Source organism: Chelonus insularis, unplaced genomic scaffold, assembly GCF_013357705.1.
Source record: "Chelonus insularis isolate UGA/USDA-ARS -01 unplaced genomic scaffold, ASM1335770v1 contig_150_pilon, whole genome shotgun sequence".
In the NCBI taxonomy this organism is placed as follows: domain Eukaryota; kingdom Metazoa; phylum Arthropoda; class Insecta; order Hymenoptera; family Braconidae; genus Chelonus; species Chelonus insularis.
In genome coordinates this window covers 688,897-713,834 of record NW_023276392.1, presented here as the reverse complement: position 1 = coordinate 713,834, position 24,938 = coordinate 688,897, and the positions used below count along the sequence as shown (strand labels likewise).

The window sequence follows — 24,938 nt, the reverse complement described above, 5'->3', positions numbered from 1 at the left end:
TTAATCTTATCACATATTCTCGACAATCATCCCAATGCTGCAATCATAATTTCTTCATCAATGCCATCAATGCCTTCAAGAGGTCAATATGTTTAATTAATCTTCCAAGAGTTATTGGTGGTGTTTTGCCATTAATGTTGGAATAAACTTGCTCTTGGTCTAGAGTGATTCTCGAATGTGTTAAAAGGATAAAACGAAAGAGGTTTTTTTGAAAAAAGAAAATAATGAAAAAATTTATTGTAAAAGTTTTTCTTGGGCAACGTTTTTATCTGGTTATTTTCCAACAAAAAAAACTTATCTGATTCCTGCTTGACTCTGTAACGTGATAAATTTTTTCCACATACCACCTGATATTTTATTAGGATGTAAAAACTCAAATACCTAACAGAGAAAAAAGCATCTCCACTGTTAATATATGATATTTATTTCAAATGAAATTTATTCTCTATCAGTAATTCTCATTTTAACTACCAATAAATTTAACTGATTGCTAAAATAACTAAAAATCTTCATCAAAGTGGATTTAATGATACTAGTATATTTTTATAATTTAAATTCAACAGATCAGTGAAATTTTTTTAACTGATGAAAATAGATTTGAATGCAAATAATGGTTTATATAGCTATGATAAGAATCAAGAACTCGTATAAATATTTGAAATATGTTAGAGGATTTATGCTCTCACAATGGCTTTTTGCCATGAAATTGAGAAAAAATTGAAAAAAAGTATCTTATGGTAACAATGGAATATATCATGTAGAAAAAGGTGTCCAGTAACTCTGGGGTTACGACGAACGACGAATAAAAAATTAGTGGGTCCAACGCATTCAACGGAAGTTTGCCGTCACACTTCTCACCAACGGGCTTTCACTATATTATAACGTTTTTCATTCGTCCCTTCCGTTTTGTACACCGGATTTTAATTCCTCTTTTTGTTTATTCAAAGCCTAGCAAAGGGTTTTCATAAGAAAATTATTTTCATACTATTCAAAAGATAAATATTTACTCACAGTAAGTGTGTCTATATTAAAATGTCTACGTAAACATGTATATATATTTTAAGAAATTGATAGGTCTTGTACATTTAGTCAACACCATTTACAGTGATTGCATGTAAATCCTGAGTAAGTAGAGGAATTTTCTTGCGGCGTAGAATTACTTGTGGCCATATCCCTCGAGGATGTGGCATAAGCTTTTCCGGAAATCCGTGCATCCCATTTCCTCCCGGTAGAATCGATTAACTATTTGCAGATCTATCTACCTTTCAAGTTTCTAGATTAAATTGATTCCAACTTTCTATCTCTTTTTATAGAATAAATAAATAAAGGGAAATCATTATTAATTAGCTTTTACCTTAGTGGGTGACTTCTATCACTGTTTAATTAATTCTCATGAGTTCGTGAACATACCAAGATTGAATTTCTTTGATCAGTTTACTAAGCAAAGCCTTCAGTTATAATTAACAGTCAACGGTACATGATAAACAAGAGTAACAAGAAGTAATAATACACTAATTAATTGTTTTTTTTAGCCAATATTTTTTATCATTGAAATGTCTTTTTTTTCAAATGTCAACTATTTTGGAAAATTGGATTTTAGAAAGTAAAGAAATAAATTGATTTATCAGCACAATAAATGTTATAATCTTCACTCATCAATGGATTCAGATAATTTGATACAGAAGGTTTCCATTAATGGATCAATTTGAGAAAGTTAATTCTATAAAATGATCTCGTTTGATTAATAGTATAACTAATTATTCTATTTAACTAGATCAACATATATTAATTAATACAATTTTGATGTTCATGAAACATATTTTATCATATTATATTATATATTATAAGTTTATTGTATATATTGTAGTTAGTAATTATAATATATAATGTTATTGATATTAAAAATAATTTTAACATGAACAAAAATGGTAGCATAAATAAGTGGTATGCAATAAATTGAAAATTATTTGTTTATGATAGAGTGAATGTAATAAAATTCTTGGTATCAGGTAATTGTTTTTTTTTTTATTCAAGCTCCAGTGATTATGCAATAATAATTACATAACAGCAGTTGGAATTTTTTTTGTTTTTCGAACAGTTACAAGTGATACTGAATAATATTTTCTGCATTCCAATTAGCCCTGTCGTCCCCAAATAACCCACTTGCCAGTAATTTATTAGATAGAATGCCCAAATTTATTTCACTATATTTAAACAAGAGATTTTTTTTCAACTGCTAATAAATTTTGTTCTTCGTAATTCAATCTTTTTTTTTTTTTCTATGCATAATAAATTATTGACGATTTTAGCAATGCATGGTTTAGTAGTGAATGACAAAAAAGTATTCAATTATGAATACACATGGAGTTTGTTGAAATCGAATTTTTTTTCAATATCATGAAAATCTTGTGACTCATAGCTTCCATTTAGCTAGTAATATTTCTTGCGAAAAAGGACATTGTTAGAATAAATGACCGTGCGCCATTCTGCTGGACAGGTGAATCGAATATCTTGGAAACTTATATATTTGATGGAGAGAGAAAAGACTATTGGAATGCTGCAATGCCAGGGAGTCTATTTTACTCAGGAATTTTTTTTTTTCTTGCTTTAGACTTTATAACTGCATGCACTTCTTTTGGTGGCCATTCGTCTCAGACACTATCCGCAAAATCATCTGCTTTCGATGTAGGTTGGTACGACTCATGAATACAAAAATTCAAATCTACTTGCCATTTTGAAAACATTACCTTCTTCACATAGTTTAACGACAATGACTGCCAGTAAGAAATTGAAGAACATGTGAGAAAAATGTCCCATTATTTTAAATCAAAAGAATAAAAAATACATTTTGTTAAATGAAAAAAAAAAATTACGGTATTTTTTTTTTATATTGAAAATAAAAAGGGTTTTTTGAGGAAATTTTTCGTTTGGACCTTTTGAAATTTTTGTCGTTTGCCAATCAGCTGGCTTTCTCATGTGAATAGCTGTCAATATTACTCCAAGCTGGATAAACGCAAAACCATTGTTCCGATGTAGTTGAGATGTCGAACGTAAAACTAATGCCCACGACCGGAAACAAAACCACTATTGTAAAAGAATTTTACTACATATTTCGATTTTTGATAAAGTCCAATCGAATATTATTATTTTCGATAGCCATTAAAATGTTGTAAGTAATGATGTACACTCTAAAAATATTTCATCGTTGGCATTCTATAAAAATGAAAAAAAAAATGAAACTAAATTCACCTCAACAACAGTTTAATGATTTTACCACATGAAATAAATGATTGAACAAAATGTTCCAATATTTGCAATTCGATTTTAGATATCTGGTAATTACGTTGAAGTTGAATAATGAAAAAAGGAAATGTCTAAAATTGATGCATTTATTTAAAAAATCCAATAACAGTTGCTTTATTTATATTGCAAAGATAAATATATTTTAATCAATTTTAATTTTTTTGTAAACTTTATTCGTTAAAATTTACTTCGACTTTTGATGGAAGATTTTTTAAATGTAATTTAGATATTTATGATTAAAATTGAAATTTATTGAAAATAAAAAACTTTAAGTGATGTATAAAGGATATGAGTAGCTGAATGTTAACACTAGAGGTAACATTAAACTCGATATAGTATTAATAAATTTTATAAAATGCATCAGAAAGATAACGTTTATTTTCCTTTCATATACTTTAGAATAAATTTACGTTCTAATAAAATTATTTTGAAGTTAGAGGTATGTAAAGTTCATTAAAACTGTTCTGACAAATGTTAATCATGTTGATAGTAATATCTCATTTTATTTAGAACATTTGTTAATATTAAAAACATTTAAATAAGATTAAATTTGATTTAAGAAATATATTTCCAATCATTTATTAAACTTATTCAATTTTATTCAATATTTTTTTTTTCATTACTTGTGAAGGAAAGTTATAATGTTATTTTAAAAGGAACATTCAGACCAGAAATTAGAAAAAATCCTGGAAAAATGAGGATGATAATGATACTGTGATTATGATATAATTTAAAAAAAAATAGGTCAGTTCATATTTCTACGCTGCAAAAAATGGTATTTAAAAACTATCTTCATAGTTTTAATAAAAAATCAGTAATTATTCAAAAATTGCAATAAGATCCCAGCATGAATAATTTATAAATTTCTTCAATAACTATTTGATCATCAAAAAAAACTTAATTAACATTATTTCATGAAAGAAAATAAACTCAAACTTAAGAACCAATTGGAGTAAATGGTCTATCAAATCTTGACCCATTTCATTTCAATAATCTTTTCACAGTTAATTTAATCCAAAGACACTCTTGAATTCACCCTTCCCACTAATTCTCTCAATTTATCCTCCAAAGGGAAAAGGACAAAGTTTGTCGATGATGAAAACATAGTCTCATGTCTAAATAACAATATTGATGTTTATCAGCATGAATATTAAATAAATGGGTATTTATGAAATATTTGATAATTAATAAGTTGTGTTAAATTGCAAGCAACATCAAAATCATTACGAAGTAGTTGAAGGTGCAGTGAGTGGTGATTACAGAGTGGGAAACTAGTGAGTGAGTGGCATCGTTAGAAGCCCCACTTGCTACTGCTTGCAACGGCATTAGAACTCTCAATTAATGAACGCGTAATGTCAAGTATGGCAAGGTACTTGAATTAGCTGATCGATCAGCTTGGCATTGTGAGAAATGAAGTTTAAAGTATTAGATAATAAGATGATCAAGAAATATATATGTTAGACATCTAGGAATGATCCTTTTATCAAATATACATACATAAAATATATCCGCAGTTTCTAATTTACCATCCCGATGACAATTCTGACGATTCGTGTGTCTTAGTTTACTTAACTATACTATTTTCTTAGCTTTTCTTCGTATCCATTATTCACGCCTCTTGAGTTTCTCGATCTTCTCCGGAAACTCTTGCAAGAGTTTTAATTAATTGCCTCAAACGAATTCAGTATAACTAAACTCCACCAAGAAGAACCTAATATATTCCATACTTACTTTTCCTTTTCTCTCTATATTCTTTTTCATCTACTGTTTCCTCTCAGCTCTGTTATCCATCCTCACTCTCTTTCTCCTTTCATCCCTACTCTGCTTCAGAGAGCGTGTAATGAATCTGATCGTCCTACCTAGGACATCGATTCGATGATATTGCATCTCAGGGAAAAAAGGACCCTTCAGGGTACCCGTCAGAGAATACTTGAGAATCTCTAGGTATTTCTGTCTCTTTTTATACCCGAAAGCACGAATCTCATGAGACCTCTCGTAAGTCCTTATTTCTGGGAAGATAAGCGAAACCTGAGTCGCTTACTAATATTTTCTAGGGCCAAGATATACACATAAATTTGTGTATGAGGAGTCGTGTGGTATATTTTAGAATTTTTTTTGTAAAATTTTCGAATTAAATGTCACGCGTATGACTAAATATACCATTCATTGTTATTTGTGTAAATAATATTACTGAATATTTGAGTAAAATGGACTTTTAAAAATTCCGAATAAAACTGATGGTGAATTTATTTAAGGTAATACAATAATGTTGGTAATATAATAATGATAATTAAAAAAGTATTTGATTTCATCAATTGTGATTTTAAATAAAAGGTGATGTAAATCATTAAGATAATTGATTAAATTTGTTCTCGATAACAGTGATCAAATTTTACTTTTTTTAGAATAAAATATAAATCACTCTTGCTGTTAAAAATAAATAAAAAAAATTTCTCTCAATGATTTCAATCGTTTTATCTATTTAGGATTATTGATACCTATAAATTTATAATCACAGTATTTTATCTGCTTTAAAGATTCACTCGATGAAAAAATTATTTGTCCCTACAGTTGAGATCTTAGTACTAAAATACTTTAGAGTGTAATAAAAACAGCTTAATGGATAAAGCTCAGTGATAAATAAATAAAAATAACCTTTTCACTTAGTTTGATATCAAATTTACGATATGATAAATTATCATAATAATTATTATCATCCTAATTTTAATATATAATTAAACAAAACATAATGCTATTATTAATTAACAGTATGAATGATGAATTTTTTTGTTCATGTTATAAATTTTAATTAAAATGATTTAAAAAAAATGATCAGTATATGATAATGAGAAGAGTACAATAATGAGTAATAAATAAAAATAGAAGTTTAATATAACCGAGGATGTTTAGTGATTTGAAGCTCTAGGTAGCTGTCGAGTCCAGAGACTTGAGAGCAATTCTAATTTGAGAGTCGATAATTGGAACCGTGAATACAGTGAAGGATTATTCTAATTGGACGAGACTTATGCGGCAGGATTGATTAAGAGAAGCAAACAGGCACAAGACGTGAATACCTCAGAGTCCTTCAGGTTGGGACTTGAATAAGGAGAAAACCCTTACGGTTAGGCACGTACAGAGAATCAAGTTTGTAAGAGAAAATAGATCTAGTAATCTAGTGATTCAGGAGAATGTGAGGGCTCGTAGTAGTAAAATAGACTGGATTAATAATGCGGACGTTGACCACATTTGAGTTGAATTTCAGTTTAAATTATTATTGGTACCCATAACCTTTCAGCAGATAAATTTGTGCCATCCAATTTCCAGACTCGTAGAAAGCATACAGACGATGAATTTTTTCTTTTTAATACAATTTTATATCGTAGTGAAATTGATTTCATTAAATAAATGGCATTTTTTTACTGCTTAGTAAAGAATAAATTTCTGTTTTAGTGGATTATTATTAGGATAGATAGAAATTTAACAGTTATGATATTTATCCATAACAACTGACACTTTTCACCACATTTGTCGACCAAAATCATAAATTTTTGTTTATTTTAATCGGGGCTTTGCTTTTATATTTATCCTCATATTTACTCTCTCTCCCTGACTCTCTGTCATTTAAATTTTACCACGCTAGAGGTGCATTTATATTTAATCGTTTATAACCACGGTTGGTGATGGCACCGATGCGAAATAAATTGTAGTCGACGAATTATTGCATTGACATATTTGCAGATATAAAATTTTTTTTCTTCGCTAAAATAAAATGATAAATAATTTTTAGAATGAAAAAAAATACATATCTATAATAATATTATAATAGAAATAATAATAATAATAAATAAATAAAAAATAATGATGATAAAGAATTATTTGATGTTAAGAAAAGACTTCTTATCATTAAGAATGAGATATTTTTTTCAAATGTACACCTGACCCGTTTAGAAAATACCGCTTTTGACCTTAGTGTGTAGCTGAGCAAAACGTAGAATATATTGTCGTTTCCCGCGTATTTTTTGCGTCCTCGGATTTACGGGTTTCTCAGTAGGATCAGTTGGAAACATCGAAAATATTGTTGGACGTGCGGGATAAAAGATGATGAAGAAGAGAAATAAGATGAAGAGTACAAGAGAGAATCATGTGCGCCCTTTTGCCACGGTTTGTCGCTTCTTTTATCTTACATCCGCTTTGTACAAAAGGAAGCGTCCAAAGAAGAACAAAAGAAGTGGAAAGTTAGCAAGAAACTCCACTTTCTATAGAGAGTTTGAAGACACGGAAAACCGTGTTTATCTGCATATACATAAACGTCATGAACAAAACGCTTGACAAATATCAGCTATATTTTTGCGGACTATAGAGAAAAAAGAAAAGCTGAGAATAATAACTAAGGGATGTATAAATTATATATAAATTTGAGTATAAAAGAAAAAGGCCGAAAGGTATTCGATGGATTTATGGTAATATTGTAAATGTATTATCATGAACAATTGTATTGTTTAATTTTATTGTACCCTAGAGTATGTGGAATTGGGTCAAATTCATTTATAATTATCCGAGGAAATATGTTAACTACAATTGTTTAGGAAATTTTATCCCTCAATTCATTTACTAACATGTAAAAAATTAATTAAAATACATTTCCTTTCTTTCCCAGTCAATATCACAGAGAGAAGGAATTATAAATTTCATTCTAATGAATAGTAACCTGTCGTTTCGGTTATAAAAATAGTAATAAACAATTTTTTAATTAAGATACATTATAATTTATTCTTGTTAAAATTTTCTTACACACTCTAATTATAATATTTATAATTCATTTTTTTATAGTTCACAATTTTGACTTATAATAAAATTTTTACAAGAAAAGTTTTAATTATTTTATATTCCAAGTTTTATGTATGAAAAAAGTAAATAAATAATATTCTAAATTTTTTTTTTATATTGACTGGACTATTTATAAAATGAAACACTTTAAAAATAACAAATAATTAATTTATTACATTTTTTTAAACTTTTTCAAAATAATTCATTCATTTTTGATCCGTAAATAAAATAAACTGTTGTTAATTTTGTTTTTTCAATAAACATCAACTAATTGACTAAGTTATTTCAATTGGCATTTAAAAGAGAATTAAATTTATTAGATAATACACTTATTTTTAAATAAACTGAATGAATGCACTTGTTACGAAAAATAAAAATTATATTTTCCAATGTTCAGTATTTAAAAAGATAAAAAATAAATAACAGATAAAAATATCTTTCTCAATGTTCTCTTTGTCTATATGAGCTGCAAATAAATTTAAGTATTATCCCCCGTCTTTTTGTTCTTTTATCTCGAAGCTCTAAATTCATAAAGTGAAATTTAAGTATTTTTCCACTCGCTGAAGCACATCAATCGCAAAATTACGTCTAGCTGTAGCGTGACACGTGCGCTTGTCTTTCTCTTTTGCACCAATAAATCGATCAACGAGCACCAACCGATCAGTCAATGAAAACAGCTATTCACTTAGGTTCGTTCGTTACATAACTGACAGACTGTTGTATAAGCTCAAGATCAAATCACTTTGATCACGCTGAAGGGATCTCGAGTCCTAACAATTATATAACTTGATCATTTTATGTTTTTATGATTTATTAATTAATTAAAATTTACATTAATAATATTGATAATCAAACAAATATTTTATCTAATTTTTTTTTTTCTATAAAAATAAAAATTAATTTCGAAATAAATATATTTATTGAGATGAAAGTGACTTTAATTAAATATTCATTGCTTTCATTTACTTTAAATTAAATTCTTTTCCTCCATGTGCTACTTTTCACTTTCTTATTTAATTTTCAAAATTAACGTAAATGTAAATTCACTTGGAAATTCAATACAATCCGTAGCTATTAAATTGGAGCATGTAATGAAAATGGAATTATCTATTTTAGAAACTTCAATACATCACAGAAATTCTTAATTAACATGAGTTTATTAATCACCACTATAGACATCAAAGCTTCAGAAGTGTTAAATATTATTACTTTTACACTTGAGACAGAATTTAAACAACAACAACAACAACAAAAAATAAACCTCAAACGGTATTTTTTATTATTAAAAATCCTGATTATCAAGTAAATATCAAAGTAAAAATTTTCATCATATATCCAACGTTGGTTATATCTGATGTAATATATAAAACGATTCATGAGATATGCGAAAATGTGATAATGAAGTTTTATTAAGGTTCAACCCTGATCTGAATAATTACGAAAGTAAATTAAAAATAATAATTAAATCTGATAATTAATTGAGTAATATTATGAGATATTCAGTTAATCGTGATTGGTTTCATTAATTACAGATTTAGGAAAATGTATTTCGGACTTTATTAAAGTTTGTAATACAGGAATTTAAATGAATAATATATTTGAAAATGATTGACTTGACGAATTGATGTTGGTATTGATCATTGAATAGATATAGACGTTTATCTATTATTGTTATATGACTGCACTCTCGGCTATGATCGAGATAATGTGGTATGCTACATAAAGCTGGTGTAGTAGAAGAGGATACAGGTGTAACATTTGGTGTTTTCCCAGCGGACGCGTTAGTTTTCCGGCTGATTCGTCGGCGTTGCAACGTACGCGGAATTAACTGACTCACTGGAACCAATAGTTTACGAGCAAATCATAACAATAATAATCTTCCAACATAGATCGGTCATTCAGCTTCCCAGCTATATGATGTCGGAGCTGAAAATTTATTTCCTTTACTACGTGTAGCGTGACGCTGTTATGGGAAAGAGATTTTTCATGTCAGCCAATTATTATATTATGAGACTAACTGGCGGAAATATTTGCATTTAAACATTACAGTTTTTTATGACCTGATAGAGCATGATTTATTTGTTATGGTCTTAGTGTATGGAAGAAATAAATTTTTAGTAACTCAGTAGGAAGTAGACTTTAGTAAAGAATGATTTTTTAATTGTTGAGGACTAGGAAATAGATGGAATAATTATTGGAGTAATAAAAGCTGAGAGATTGGAGAATAAAGAAAATTGACTGATCAATTTAGATGGTAAAAGAGTCAGCATGTGATGTGGTAAATGCTTTTGCACTTCTCTAGGCTTTATTTTATTATATAAAGACCTGTACGAGCATAAACAGATGAATAATTTACCAATAATTAGCTCACTATGAAATTTTCGAAAACCTATCTTGGAATATTACAGACCCATGCTTGACCAAGTATTGGTTTTTGATAAAATTATTACTGGTTGGTATCTAGGATATTATTGGAATATTTTAGGGCAGTTTTAATATTATCATAAAACTACTCTACATCTACTGGAGACTTTGTCATAGAAGAACGGAAAAATACTCCAACGATGATCGTAGACTTATTTTTGCGCGTATAAAAAAAAATTTCGATCCTCCATGTTTCCCTCGTAAGATTATGGGGAACGTTTGAGGAACAAAGAACTGTTTTTTTTCATGTTTTCTCTACTCCAAACGTACTTTGATGGTCGTTTTTATAATTTTTGCTAAAATTGGAGCAAGTTCCCGTTTTACCCCATTTTAGGAGTGAGATAATGGATTTTTCATATGTTTGACCTGATTCCGCATTTCTAGGCATTGAGACGAAGAGAATGAGTGGTCGATCATTAAAATCGGACAACTTTGATTTTTCAACCCCCAAAAATGGCAAGTGGTACCCCTTTCCATTTTTTTAGGCCAAAAAATAAAAGTTCTCCGATTTTAATGATTGAGGGCTCATTCTCTTCGTCTTGACGCGTAGAAATGCGGAATCGGGGCCCAGCCTAGGAAAATTCACTTTGACACCCTTAAAAAGTGGTAAAACTGGATACAAATTACGAATGATCATCCCCTTGGCTCTAGACCCCTATAACTCATGAACCGACAGTCTTATAACCGATTTTAGGGACGTTTTAAAAACCTCAGAATCTAAGCTAAACATGCGTATCGATAAAAAATGTTTAAAAAATTCATTTCACCTTCAAAATCGCCAAAATATAAAATTACCACATTTTTTTGGAGTTTGCCAAGTTTTATAGCGATTTTAAGAGTGAAATAATTTTTTTAAACATTTTTTATTGATATGCATGTTTAGCTTAGATTCTGAGGTTTTTAAAACGTCCCTAAAATCGGTTATAAGACTGTCGGTTCATGAGTTATAGGGGTTTAAAGACAAGGGGATGATCATTCGTAATTTGTATTCAGTTTCACCCCTTTTCAAGGGTGTTAAAGTGAATTTTCCTAGGCTGGGCCCCGATTCCGCATTTCTACGCGTCAAGACGAAGAGAATGAGCCCTCAATCATTAAAATCGGAGAACTTTTATTTTTTGGCCTAAAAAAATGGAAAGGGGTACCACTTGCCATTTTTTGGGGTCGAAAAATCAAAGTTGTCCGATTTTAATGATCGACCACTCATTCTCTTCGTCTCAATGCCTAGAAATGCGGAATCAGGTCAAACATATTAAAAATCCATTTTTTCACTCCTAAAATGGGGTAAAACGGGAACTTGCTCCAATTTTAGCAAAAATTATAAAAACGACCATCAAAGTACGTTTGGAGTAGAGAAAACATGAAAAAAAAACAGTTCTTTGTTTCTCAAACGTTCCCCGTAATCTTACGAAGGAAACATGGAGGATCGAAATTTCTTTTATACGCGCAAAAATAAGTCTACGATCAAAAAATGTTGGATCAATCCAAGGTTTTAAAAAATTCTCATGAACTGATTTTCGATCATCAGTTTACCCATTCATTTTTAAATAGAAGTACTTTTTTTCCATAATAATTTTTTACTCTAACTAGTCTTCAATTAGCAAGATTATCAAATTTATTTTGATCTGATTTGCTGTATTTCTTAATAAATTTTCCAGGTAAATGGAATATCATTTTCTGATGTAATGTTAAAGGAAATGAGAAACTCTGAGAGATAGTAACTAAACTGAACTTTGTGAGAGGAAGAGGAACAGTTTATTGAAAGGTTAGTCAGTTAAATTATTAGCGTGATAAGTAAGTGATAAAAAATATCACATAGAGATAAAATGTTGGAAATAAAAATAATTTGATGAATAAATCGTGAAGAATTATTATAAAAAAGGTAATATAGTTGATAAAATAAATATTCTCGTTGGAAATTGATACAATAAATATTTTGAAAATTTTTAAAAGAGAAATACACTAAATAATTCCAATAAAGTTCCTATAAAACCTATATAGAAATCTTACTCGATCTCGCCAATAGAACATTCTATTCATGGTATTTTTTTGGAATTCCTTTGGATTTTTTCTCGTACAAAGATAGGAATTTTACTATCAAATCTCTGTAATGGACCTCAAAAATAGTCTAAATTTTGCCAGAAATTTTTTATACCAAATGAAAATTTACCTTAAATACTATCCAATTATTTTCAAACCAAATTTTATATCGCTCTTGAACTCGTGATTTATTTATTCACTATCAGCTTAAAAAAATTTTTTTTTACAAATATAATTTATTTTTATCTTTATGTCCGGACATATTTTTATTGCTGAATATTTTCCTAGTGACCGTTAAAGAAATATAAAGATTGTTCAGTGTGATCATGTAATAATTCTAATAAAGAGGTCACAAAAAAAAATTGCACAAAAATTTTTTATATTTTATAAACACTTTTATCATAGAAATGTAAGTTAAAATATTTTATCTAAGTAAGCTTGTAAATAACAGCAAGAGTAATTATAAAAGAAAATGAAATTATGAGCTTTGAATAAATAGCAAAAATTTTTTTATTTAAAGTTTATAATAATTCAAGTTATTGTAAACGTAGTTGTGATGACAAAACAATTTTTTTTTTAGATATAATAATATTAAATAAACTCATATTATTAAAATTGCATTGAAGAATGAAACAAAGAAGTGCATGTACTGAAACAGTCATAAAATAGTGCATGTACCTTGTTAGTTTACTTTTAAAAATAATCCTAGAACGCCTGTTGCTATTCATTGAAATTTTTCAGGAAGTTCTTTCTTCTGTTTGCTACTGGATTCTATTTAATTACAAACAAAATCAGTGCTAATGAAAAAACAACCACCAAAAAATGTGGAGGTTTAAATACAGAAGTAATAATCAAACGGAAATTAAATCGCACTATGGATGATATCTGTTATGGTCAACAAATTCATTCACATGCTGTAATTATTCCTGCATACTGTGTAGAAGGGTATGTTTTTGTGTAAAGATAATTTTTTTTTTACTTCTCCAACACTCATTTAACTATGTTAACATTTTTTCCCAACATAATAGTATACCTAAAACAGAACTGAAAATTGAAACTAACTACAAAAAACCAGTTATTAATACTCGTGAAGTCTTGAATATTTTCCCTCATCCATCTTACTCTCATTGTATAACGAGAAATGATTTGACTATTTTGGTATTTGAAAAAGCCTTTGATGCAGAGTATGATATCATTTGTATAGAACCAACTGAAGCAGTAGATTCTGATGAAAGTCGAAAATGTAAATTACAACTAAACTCTTATACAAATCGTAACAAACATTTTGACATCAATGGTATGATCATGAATATAATTATAATTAACATAATTGATATTCATGCAAGAGTTGATCAATTATTACAGAGATTTATTTTTAGGTATTCCATATGGAAGATGTAAATTAACAAAAGATTATGTATTGGTTCCATCAGGAGTAAGTTTTTAAAATTAATATATTTTTTTATGACTTTATCAAATTGCTATAAAATCTTGATCTATTTTTATTCCAGAATTATTACACTGAATTTCGAACTTGCTCCTACCATCCTAATAAAAGGGCTGAAGTTATTAAAACTTTTTATGAATATCGTTTTTGGGGATACGAATATTCAGAGAAGCAGGAAAAATCGGGTATCATTCGTGAAGGATATAAGTTATTCCAAGCTCGCGATTGGATCGATAAAGTATTACAATATGCTATACCAATATCATTAAATAATTCTTTGACTTCAAAAGAGAAAGAAAGAAGCTTTGATGGTTTAAATATAAAATACGGATAGAAATAAAAATAAAACATAATATCAATTTATTACAAAATAGTTATTGGTGACCTAAATAAAAAACTTTGTTACAAAAAATGTTAAATATTGTTGAAGAAGACATTGTTTTTATTGATAGCAGAATCAGCTTTCAATAAATCGATTATTCTTACTAAAGTTTGTAAGTTGCAATAAAAAGCAAATCTGTCTTTCCATCATGTTGGCGTAAGTGTGAATTATGAACACATTATAGTATAGCTCGTCCTCCACCTTCTAGCTCCCTTGTCTGGCAGAAGTGTAGAAAAGTACTTGGAGTAGGGGTATAACAATTGATTTATGACCACAATGGCATGGTACGCATATCTAATGTCCCGTTGGCAATATTTTCCAAGTAGAACTGCGCGAGAAAGGAGGTGGTTCTTAAAGAATACGATTCATCTGCATAGCAGATCTCTCGTTGAAATACCCTAATAGTACTTGAGCGATTGTGAATAAGCTGGCGCATTAAAAACGAATTTATGAATGATGAATGATAATATCATTGACCCATGAACCTGTAATTTTGATTAAAGTTGCTCAACTATTATATTAATTCATTAAGTCACTTCCCTAAAAACTTTTTTGTTTAAATTTATTTTTAATGAACGTTTCTCTTTTATTATTAGCAGATTATTCCAACTTGCTAGTGAATTAAATTATTTTATTTCTAACAAATTGCTATTTTTAATCTTAAACATTTTATTATTCATAAATGGTGTCGTTAGAAATTGAATAAATATCTGATGATTTCAAAGCAACAAAAAAAATATGTGATGATGATGATGATGTCATTTTTTAATTAAGTTATAAAAGAATATACCTTTTTGTTGTACTAATTAACAGCTACTCTGCTGTTCTATTCATTACATCACGCTATGAAAATATATTCTAAAAATGTTGCAAAAAAATGAGCTCTCCTAAATTTTTATAAAAATGTAAATGAATTTATTTCAAGAGAAAAAATTTTTTTATGCAAGGAAAAATATTCTTTATTTTGACTTTTTAATAATTAGTAGTGAATTTATATGGTCAAACTTCAAAAGATTCATTGCAATGCATCACAATTTATGAATTTCTTTCATATAAATATTCTGATGAATATTATTTATGATTATATCTATAATTCAAGCACATGTGAAATCATAAATATCAACTGATTGTATTCAGGTAGTAGTTTGGCTACTGACCAACGTCAATATCTTCATTGACATTACTTATGATGTTAATTATCTTAATAACAGTGATGATGATCACAGTTGACAAGAGATATATCATTCATCAGCAATTATTCTTGATCTATGACCCTAAAGTTAGCAGAGGTATCATTAAAGAAAAGAAATTATTCTGCTCTACTTCTTATCCTTTGACAACTTCTTCATTTCGAATGTAGCTGCTATTAAATTAAATTCTAAACTATAAGAAAGTCTGCATCATTTTTATTTGTGACCTAATTAGTTTTGAATATTTGCTACATAATTCAAAGATCACCACAACTTTATGTCGTCTATCATCATCTTATGATGTAATTTTTGATATTAATTATTATCATCAAGAATTATTATCATCAATGAAATGTAATAATAAGAGGAGTAATTAATTGTGAATGTATTGTTGATGTTGAAGAATGTACTAGGATTCTTTCATCAAAAGAAAAGAAAATCTACCGTCATTTTTCGAAATTAGATGGTTTTTATTACAGTAATGTCAAGTTAAAGTTTTTTATTTCCGTTGTCTACAACTTTTAGGTCATTCTGATATACATTACTGACTATCTTCTATCTGTGTATGTACTGTCTCATGTGTACTTGAATGTCCATGTACGAGTGCATGATGAGATAGATAGAAGTATGAAGTTCACAGGAAAAAATGAAGCCAAGGATATTTCTTCAAGTAACACGAACGAAATACACGTGACAAGAATGACAAAAAGTAGGTAATCCCATTGGACAGGGTAAGTTTGAAGGAATGAAGAAAACGATAGAGAGTGAGGGAAAAGCATTGACATGAAGGACCTTTTCTTACTTTTCTTGTCGTTCCTCTCTTTATTTCTTACCTTTCTTGTCTATCTCCCCTGTACCTAGGGAAAAGTAGCAACCAGTAATGGTGATAGTATTCGACGATCTATAGCCTTCGTCACTGGTGTCCAATGAGCTTCACTCAACCCACTTTTAGTTCTTCTCCTTTTTCAATCTCAGTCTTGCGGTCACTATAACCACTACAATCCCGTGAACTAGACTATTTCGTTCTGATTAAATTCTTTCTATCAATTCCTTTTATTATAATCATCATTATTTTTATTTCCATCCAAATGGTTAATTGGTCTGGTGCTGATAAAACAAGATGTTGGTGGTTTTTGCTGTGTTTTATATTCCACGTTTGATTTTGCCTAAAGCTAACTTTATCGGCTGAAAGATTTTACTGTCGACTGGCGTCACAAGCTTGTTAACATGACGCTCATCCCATTGCACCCTACATGTCATGGTCGTAGTCACTAGTCAGCTGTGGCTCCACTGTTCACAGAACTTTGTAGTTTGCTATGTATGTCAGAGAGCTCTTAGTTAAATCACAAATAAAGACAATAGCAATCTTGTAGGTCATAGTGATGTGATGAAACGGAAAAATAGAATATGCGTATGTCATAATAACGATATTGAAATGTACTACTTTCTATGATCTCTTTCAAGCATCACAAAGCAGTGGAAATTGCTGGGGAACATTTACATTTTCCAATATTCTACGTGCTGGTTTATCTTATTTACACAGTTTTCGTATCATAAATGGATACTGTGCAGCTGCTACACGTGTATTTGATATGAGATATAATTAGATTTTAGAAAAAGTTTGACAATTGAATTTTCCTAATTGAAATTGACAGTTGGATTTTTCATTCTGATAAAAAAAATTCTACTCTTTTTTACAAAGTATTAATTGTGAAGGTTCAATGTATTTTTAAAAAATTATCAGTCAAGTTTTTGAATACATTATTGAATAAAAAAGTATTTTAAACTGAAACAAAGCATTTTGGAATATTGTTTTATAAATTCAAGTGACCTACAATTATGATTTGATTAGGAACAAAGTTTATAAAGAAAATTTCCTTAACGTTCTATATGTTAATGTTATGTTTTGTCCAAGGTATTCTACTTTGGCCCAGTCTTTTTTCTATGTAAGTTACTAAGTATCTAAAGCCTTGTTGGTTGATATTTTAGCCGCAAGAGAAGATGAAAAACTTGAAGATCTACGTAGAAACTGTCAGATGATCGCTGAACCAAGTGAACTCGAATATTTCAATCGTCCAAAGGACGTCTTATCTTTTTTCTGAAACTTCAGTTGGTCTAGCAGTCGTACAGTGATGCTTGGAAAGTTGTTTCTGACATTTCCAAAAGCTCCAAAGGGTGGTCAAGTGAATTATTGCAAGTCTCATAGTGAGAGAGAAAGACCAGTCTAGAAAAATACATTAAACTAGAAAAATAAACCTAAGAAGAACCATGTAACTATACTAAAGAACATACAAAAGTTGTTATTCTTACAGATATATTAGCTCTTGGCAATAAAATTGAATGAAAAACTATCATACAACAGCAATATTATTATTTTTTAATGTAACCTTTCTCTACTGCTCTTTTGTATTCATCAATACTACATACTCCAAAGCATCTGCTACAATGAATTCTTGATGACATTGGAACTTTGATAATTAGTGATTTTGTTTCACATGTACTTGTCAATTAAATTCATCTTGAATAGAATTGAAAATTATTTATAAATTATTTATTCCATGAAATAAGATAGCAATAGTAAAAATGTGTTGATCAATTGAGATAATATATTATCAAATATTTCAAGAATTTCCCCGAGTGATTCTTAGATAATTCATAAATTCTTCAACCTCTCTTTTGCAGTGGTTTCGAATTAAGGAGTATGAATGCTTGAGCAAATATACTTTCTGTGTGACTCTTTGGGTTAAAAGTAATTGGAGTAGATAGAGGGAAAAAAAGAGAGATTATTTTTAGTCTTCTCCACTTGTGGGCAAGTCTGACAATGAATTTGAGAATAATGCATGGGTATCCAGGTCGTCTATCTTTTGCAAGAATTCCAGATCGTTAGAAACGTATTAGGGAGTGCGAGAAAGATTGTCAAACGAATCCCAAAGGCCTTACGTCTATTTTCCAATACGACACGCTCAAGGCTCATTTAATTTTTCGCCTCCCTTGCCAATTCTTATTCCAGCCGATGGCAGTACTGTCGTAAAGAGCCTTCCAGTTTTCTTTTTATTTTTCTTCTTCCCTTCCACCTTCAATCGCTTTTCTCCAGTGCTAGACCACTTGCCCTGAGGCTCTCAACGTCTTCAACAATATCCCAAGCACGAAATTCATCCTCAGAAATAGTGTTTCGTATATATAGATAAATATATGTCTTTAGCTCCATCATTCTGTGACGTTTGACTGAGATCATCTATAAAAGCTCGTTTGCAGAGAACACAACTCGTCCGTATAGTTTTACGATGCACCAACTCGTATTCCACGTCATAAAGTTACTCTTCTGCATCACAGTAGTCTTGGTAATATGCACCAAGCGACAAAATACATGCACTTGCGTTGATGTCGTTTTCTAGTGGCAGCCTGGTAGACGCTCCATCTATTCGCTGCCTCAAGAGACACTCATCAAATAAAAAGGACACCATCCTGAGCGTTCTCACCCTCTCTACCTCTTTGCGTACACTCCTATATACCAGGTTTAGCTCAGTCAAATATGTATATACGAGTCTCTATATACGAGTTACGACCTCACTCGCATTTCCTAAGTAAATACGTTTTGGTTTACCCTCGCTACTTGCCTTAACTCATAGCCTCGACATCACCAAATGCACGTGGAAATATGTATATGTGGTAAGAGATGGGTTGGAGATAGAATTGGAATAGTTAATGGGATACTTATTCTACGTGTGTGTATCACCCTCTACGTAAATTATTTGTCTCAACACTTCGGTACAATTTTAAGTCAACTTGGGTTATTTCATCCCTTTAAATACTACTTACTAGGTAAAAGCATTATTATCTTTTAAAAGCAACTTTATTTTAAGTCGCATCATTATTTAATTATTTCAGGCAATACTCACAAATCACTATCATCTACCAGAATCACTGTCTTAAGCAGGAATTATTAATGATCCTATTATGAATTACAGCGAATTAAGTTCATTCAGAAATTACAGAAATTGGGACTCTTGTAACTGCTGAGTACAGACATTTTAATTGCAGAAACGAATAGATCTATTTGAAACGTTTTATATTTTATCATTTTAGATCTTCAACCGATTAAAATAATTTATGTGAAGTTTTTTAAATGAGATAATTTTTTTTTAGTCATCAATTATAGATTAATCAATGAAGAAGATATTTCTATTTCAATTCAATTAGAAGTCACTAATAAATTTTATTTTGAAATGATCAATGTTCATTATTATATTTTGGATAACATTTATTTAAAAAATGTTTCTGAAAGAAAAAAAATAACATAATATTTAAACTTACCCGTCACTTTTATTTGATAAGGTAAATGTGCTCTCCATGTATCCTGCAATTTTCTGTCCGGTGCAACACACCGATACTCTCCGGCATCTTGATAAACTACCCGATTAATAGCCAATGGTCCAGATCCAGCTGGATCCATGGCTGATCCATGACCCCAACAACCACCTTCACACTCAAGTGTAACAGCTCCACCAATTTGCACCTCCATCTTCCTAGTATCCATTGCCTCTCCATTCAAGGCTTCTGCTTCCATTTCTGACTCGGAATTCGCTGCAATGAATAATAGTTTCAATTAGACCAAGTAAAATTTCTTTAGTAATTGAAATTTTTTTCATTACTGCCAGGTTCTTTAAAGTATTAACCTACTGGAGTTATTTTTTAAGATTATTCATGTACTCGAGTTCAATGTCTCTATATATTACAGAGATAAAAATGAGAAATAATGAAGTTATAGTTATAAATACACCAGATTAAAATGGTTTAATGAAGAAACTTGAATTAAAGACCACCGTTTAAGAACATTATTAGTTTTTTCAGACTGGAAATTGCTGGACTTTATTATGTTTAATTTGAAAATGTTATTTCTGTTCTTTATTTGATTATAACTATAGAAGAATAATTTAAAAATAAAACTCAAAAGCTAGTAAAAGATTCTTAAAATGATTTGTATGAGTTAGAATTTTGAAAATGATTACAAAAGTTTTTGTTCCAAAGATACTTCTCAGTTATTCATTGAGGCATGAACTTCTAACCAAAGGATTAATTTTCAACGGCAATAAAAAAAAACATTAGTTATGAAATGATTTATATTTTTACAGTTAGGGTCAAGCACGTGCCAAATCTTGACTTGAGAGTCGACGATCGTTGCACCGAGGCTACGTGATATGTATGTACAGAGAGATAAAGAGCAAGAAAGGATAGGATGAGATTGAAAGCCAGGAAGCATCATCTACCGTTGCTCGTCTTTGTCGTTTCCAAGTCCAGAAGAGATCTAGCGGGGTATATCGAGTTAGTTGAGCACGTTCCAGGGATAAACTTCAGCTATATTGTATAAGACTCATGCTCTTGAGCCTGCACCTGCACTGACACGAACTCCATCCTACCACCAAGACTAAATCATTCTTCTCTATATACACTATGACACTGGACTTGGACGTTTTTCAACAATTTACGTTCGATCGTTTATTCTTAAGTTAATGTACTTTCACCAGGGCTACTCATCTTCACCATTCTTATATAGACAGGTACAACTATCGAGCTATACAATTAGTTATATGTAGAAGAAAGATTAGTCGTTAGACTAGAATCGATAGAAGAAAAAGGTGAAAAGTAACAACGAGACTGGAAAAAAGAAAGGGGTTAACACGAGCGTGTCGACCGGATGCTAGACTCTAGAGGATGAGAGAGTGCTAGCTTTACGACTCAAGAGAAAAAAAACTTTAAAAGAAGTAAAAAAAGTTTTAAGATGGGCAGAAAGAGTGCCATGAAAGTCTCTGGAATGCCGAGTGAATCCGTTCTTCCTGTTGCACAACAAAGGATTAAAGATTTTTTCAGTGAGTGAATTTTTCTTTTTTCTAATTAGTTAATGGCAAAGTATGAACCAGTGTTGATGGAATAGCTTTAATTATCAGGTATAATCATGCTAAATGAAATGGCGACATATCAAAGTAGAGTAGTAGCAACAGCATGGCAATCCTAGTAGATCTTGGCTTACGAATTAGCTTAGTGACATGGTGGGTTCATAGAAGCTTCTAGTGTTGAATTGTAGAGCATGTAACGCTGGGATAAGTAATCCAGCGGTATTTGAACGCGATGCTCAAGCGTGTAATCGATGATTACCAGAGAAGAGAGTGAGGAGATGGGTTCTGGTTTATGGGCCTTGGAGCCGCCCAAATTGCGAAGAGATTAGGCGATCGGAAACTAGCATACCCGGATCATCAGGGCAAGCGTCGACATACAGAAAGCACACGTTTGGATAAGGCGACGAGAGGCAAGAGTATGATGACAGTGTATAACAGGCTGGAGAGCAACGACTAGTAGGCAAGAGAATGATGCTAGGAGTCTGCGCCCAACACCAGATGGCTTCCAATCGTTCCCAATGGCTTCCAGTTGCCACAGCTTCCAGCAGAGAGGAAATTTGCAAATTTTCGCAACGAGACGCGAATAATTTCCGGACGACCTGGCGGTTTCCTCTCTTGACAAATCACTGCGGTTTCCCTATTATCGAGAACACCTCGCTCCTAAACTTCAAAGCTCCCTTGTCGTTATATCCAAAATTGATCTACCTAATATTTCATAATGATAACTACCACTTTGTTCGACTAGATAACATTTACATTAATATTCTTTACATGCATGCTCTGCTATAATATTTCATTTTTCAAATAATCAGGAAATATTTTAACTATGAGCATCGATTTAAAATAATGTCATAATAACAGAGAAATAGTTAATTTTGGAATCATTTTATATTAATATAATTTTAAGACTATCCAAGTCCTCAGCATGCTAACTGGAGATTAAATTAAGATTTCTACCGATGAAAACTGAAAGAAATAATCCCTCAGTAATTTAAATATTAATATACCTTTTCACACGTACTTTGTTATGATAATTCAATTATTAGATTAATAAATATTTATAATTGTTGGTGAAATAACAAAGACTTTTTTCAACTACCACTTGGCTGAGTAATTCCATCTCTTCCTCGATTATGAATTAAATGAAATAGTTACTCTGATACATCTATCTTTAATGCACATGAATTTTTTTTATCAGCCAACCTAGATTTCTAATTAGCTATTATGATATGAATCAGTGTAATTTATGATATGAATTTATTTGTTTGTTTGTAAATTATCATGTGTTTCGGAATTATTTATGGCAGTATTGTTGATCACTGAACAATATGGTGGTGATTTTTATTGGTTTAGACTCACATCGAACTGCCAGGAAGTATCCAATACTCGAAAGAAGACCCGAAAGGTATTTAGTACAACATTTGTACCAGCCGCTGTCTTCCCTGCTGATTCGGGTAAAGTTAAGCCAGCCGTCGTCAGATTGTTCTACTGGAGGACTTCTGTCATCTGTAACGTGATTTTTTGTATTATTAATAATATTCACATTTCAATATTATGTTAGATATAAAAGAAAAGAAGTATCCCGATGTAATAAATTCTTTTAGAAAGAATTATTATTTTTTTACAGTCAATGATTTATATTAAAAATCCTTCACATTATTATGAAAAAGAAATATTTGGTAAAATTTATTAATAATTAATTTATAATTTACATTTATCTTGTAACAGACTAAAAACTATTTTGTTAACAATATAAACCTTTGTTTATCAGAGAATAATTTGTTTTGTTAAATTAACGTTTTTAATTTTTAATATAAAAAATTCCAATCAATTTATCATGATTGGATAACTTTATTTTTAACAAGTAAATTATAACGAGAAAAACATTTATTAAATCTTGAATAAATTTTGTGATTAATTTTTGATGATAAATATTTGTAGTTTGTAGAAAAAAGTTTGAATATTCATATTAAAAATAATATTCACTTGAACGTTCAGCTGATTGATTTTAAATGATTAATAATCGAGATAAAAGATTATTCTCTGTGTCGATTGGGAAAAATATTTTTTCAATTTCAATAAATTTATTAGTGAATGATATTCAGATTAGATTGAAATTTTTATCACGATGAATTGTGTTATGAGATTCCAATTGATTTAATTTTAATAAAAAAAATTGTCTAAATTCTATTCATAGCATCAAATCCGCTTAATTTTTCATTCTTTAATCTAATTATTCTACTAATTCATCCGATTTTCTTATCAGCAAATTCTTTTATTTCTTTTTCTCTCAACTCAATTTATTTCTCGGTGGAAGAGAATTCTTCAATATTAATAAACTCAATTTTCAAGAAATAAATAATTTTTTTCCGAATTTAATTATCGTTTTTCCCACAAAATGTCAGTAAAAATTCCTCACCATAAAATGACAGATACAAAATGATTCTTCAAAGTTGTAGAGTTTGAGTTATTTCTCTCATCTATATACACATGTAATAAAGTTTCCTGAGAAACTTGGTGGATAGCTCACTGGCGTAAGGAAATATATAGGAGTATGAGAAGTATCTTTTGAGAGTAAGAAAACTAAAAAAAAAAAGTATATTCACATCTACCATCAAGGATTGCACAATTATGTGAACTGTGTCTGAGAGATTTGAAGGTAAATCTTGAAGAAACTGACTAAAAAATGAAAGATATAAAATAGGCCGTGGTTCACATTAGACTCTATAAAAAGAGGGCGTGGATAGATATGAACCTGGAGAGGTCCACACCACCACCAACTTTCCTTGGAAAAAAGGAGACAAGGGTATAGGCCTACCTTCTTCATGAATATCATCTGCTTTAGAACTACCAGTAAAAAATTTTTTATAGAGAAGACCATCATTTTTAATTCTAGAACTTATTACAACAGCTTTCCTAGATACTGGGGAGCCAATAAAGAGTGTATTTCGTGGTAGGTATAATAAATGTATCAAAGACACCATGGTGACTTGGCTGGAGTAAAAGAGGTTTTTCTTGGCTTGGTGAACAAATGACGCGAAAAGACCAATTTGGCCATGAAAACAACAAAGCTTCATTGCTTACATCATCATATTGGATGCTAAGGTGCAGTATACTATAAATTCAGATAATATTTTTCCTATTTTTACAAATGCTGCTTCAGTGACATGATATTTCTCTTCTTCTGCCAATTCAGCAGATACTCAACTCAGTACAATTAATTTGATATTCTCGAGGCTCTTTTTTTATTTATTATCCAATTAAAAGCATTTTAATTAGGATATTTATTAATTTTCAGGACTGAATCATTCCTTTCTTTCTTGATGAACAAAAAAATTTTTAGGGTAAATATAATTTATTGTTTTATGAATTTTGCATCCAATCCAATCAATCATTCAACTCACCAATTACTTGGAACTATAATCAACATTAAT

The 24,938-nt window shown here is 30.0% G+C and overlaps 2 protein-coding genes across 2 annotated transcripts in view; one reads left to right on the top strand and one right to left on the bottom strand.

Annotated features, from left to right (window-relative positions):
• The window catches only part of mRpS11 (mitochondrial ribosomal protein S11), a 37,072-nt gene extending 24,756 nt beyond the window's left edge, over positions 1–12,316 (top strand). The window contains exon 5 of the mRNA XM_035078031.1: positions 12,210–12,316. Within this exon, the coding sequence (XP_034933922.1) occupies positions 12,210–12,269 (60 nt within the window). The 3' untranslated portion in view covers positions 12,270–12,316. The remainder of the gene's footprint in view (positions 1–12,209) is intronic.
• The window catches only part of tei (teiresias), a 129,405-nt gene that overhangs the window by 10,010 nt on the left and 94,457 nt on the right, over positions 1–24,938 (bottom strand). Inside the window, exons 8-9 of the mRNA XM_035078025.1 lie at positions 22,864–23,010; positions 19,925–20,194 (exon numbers count right to left, since the gene is read on the bottom strand). Of these exons, the coding sequence (XP_034933916.1) occupies positions 19,925–20,194; positions 22,864–23,010 (417 nt within the window). The remainder of the gene's footprint in view (positions 1–19,924; positions 20,195–22,863; positions 23,011–24,938) is intronic.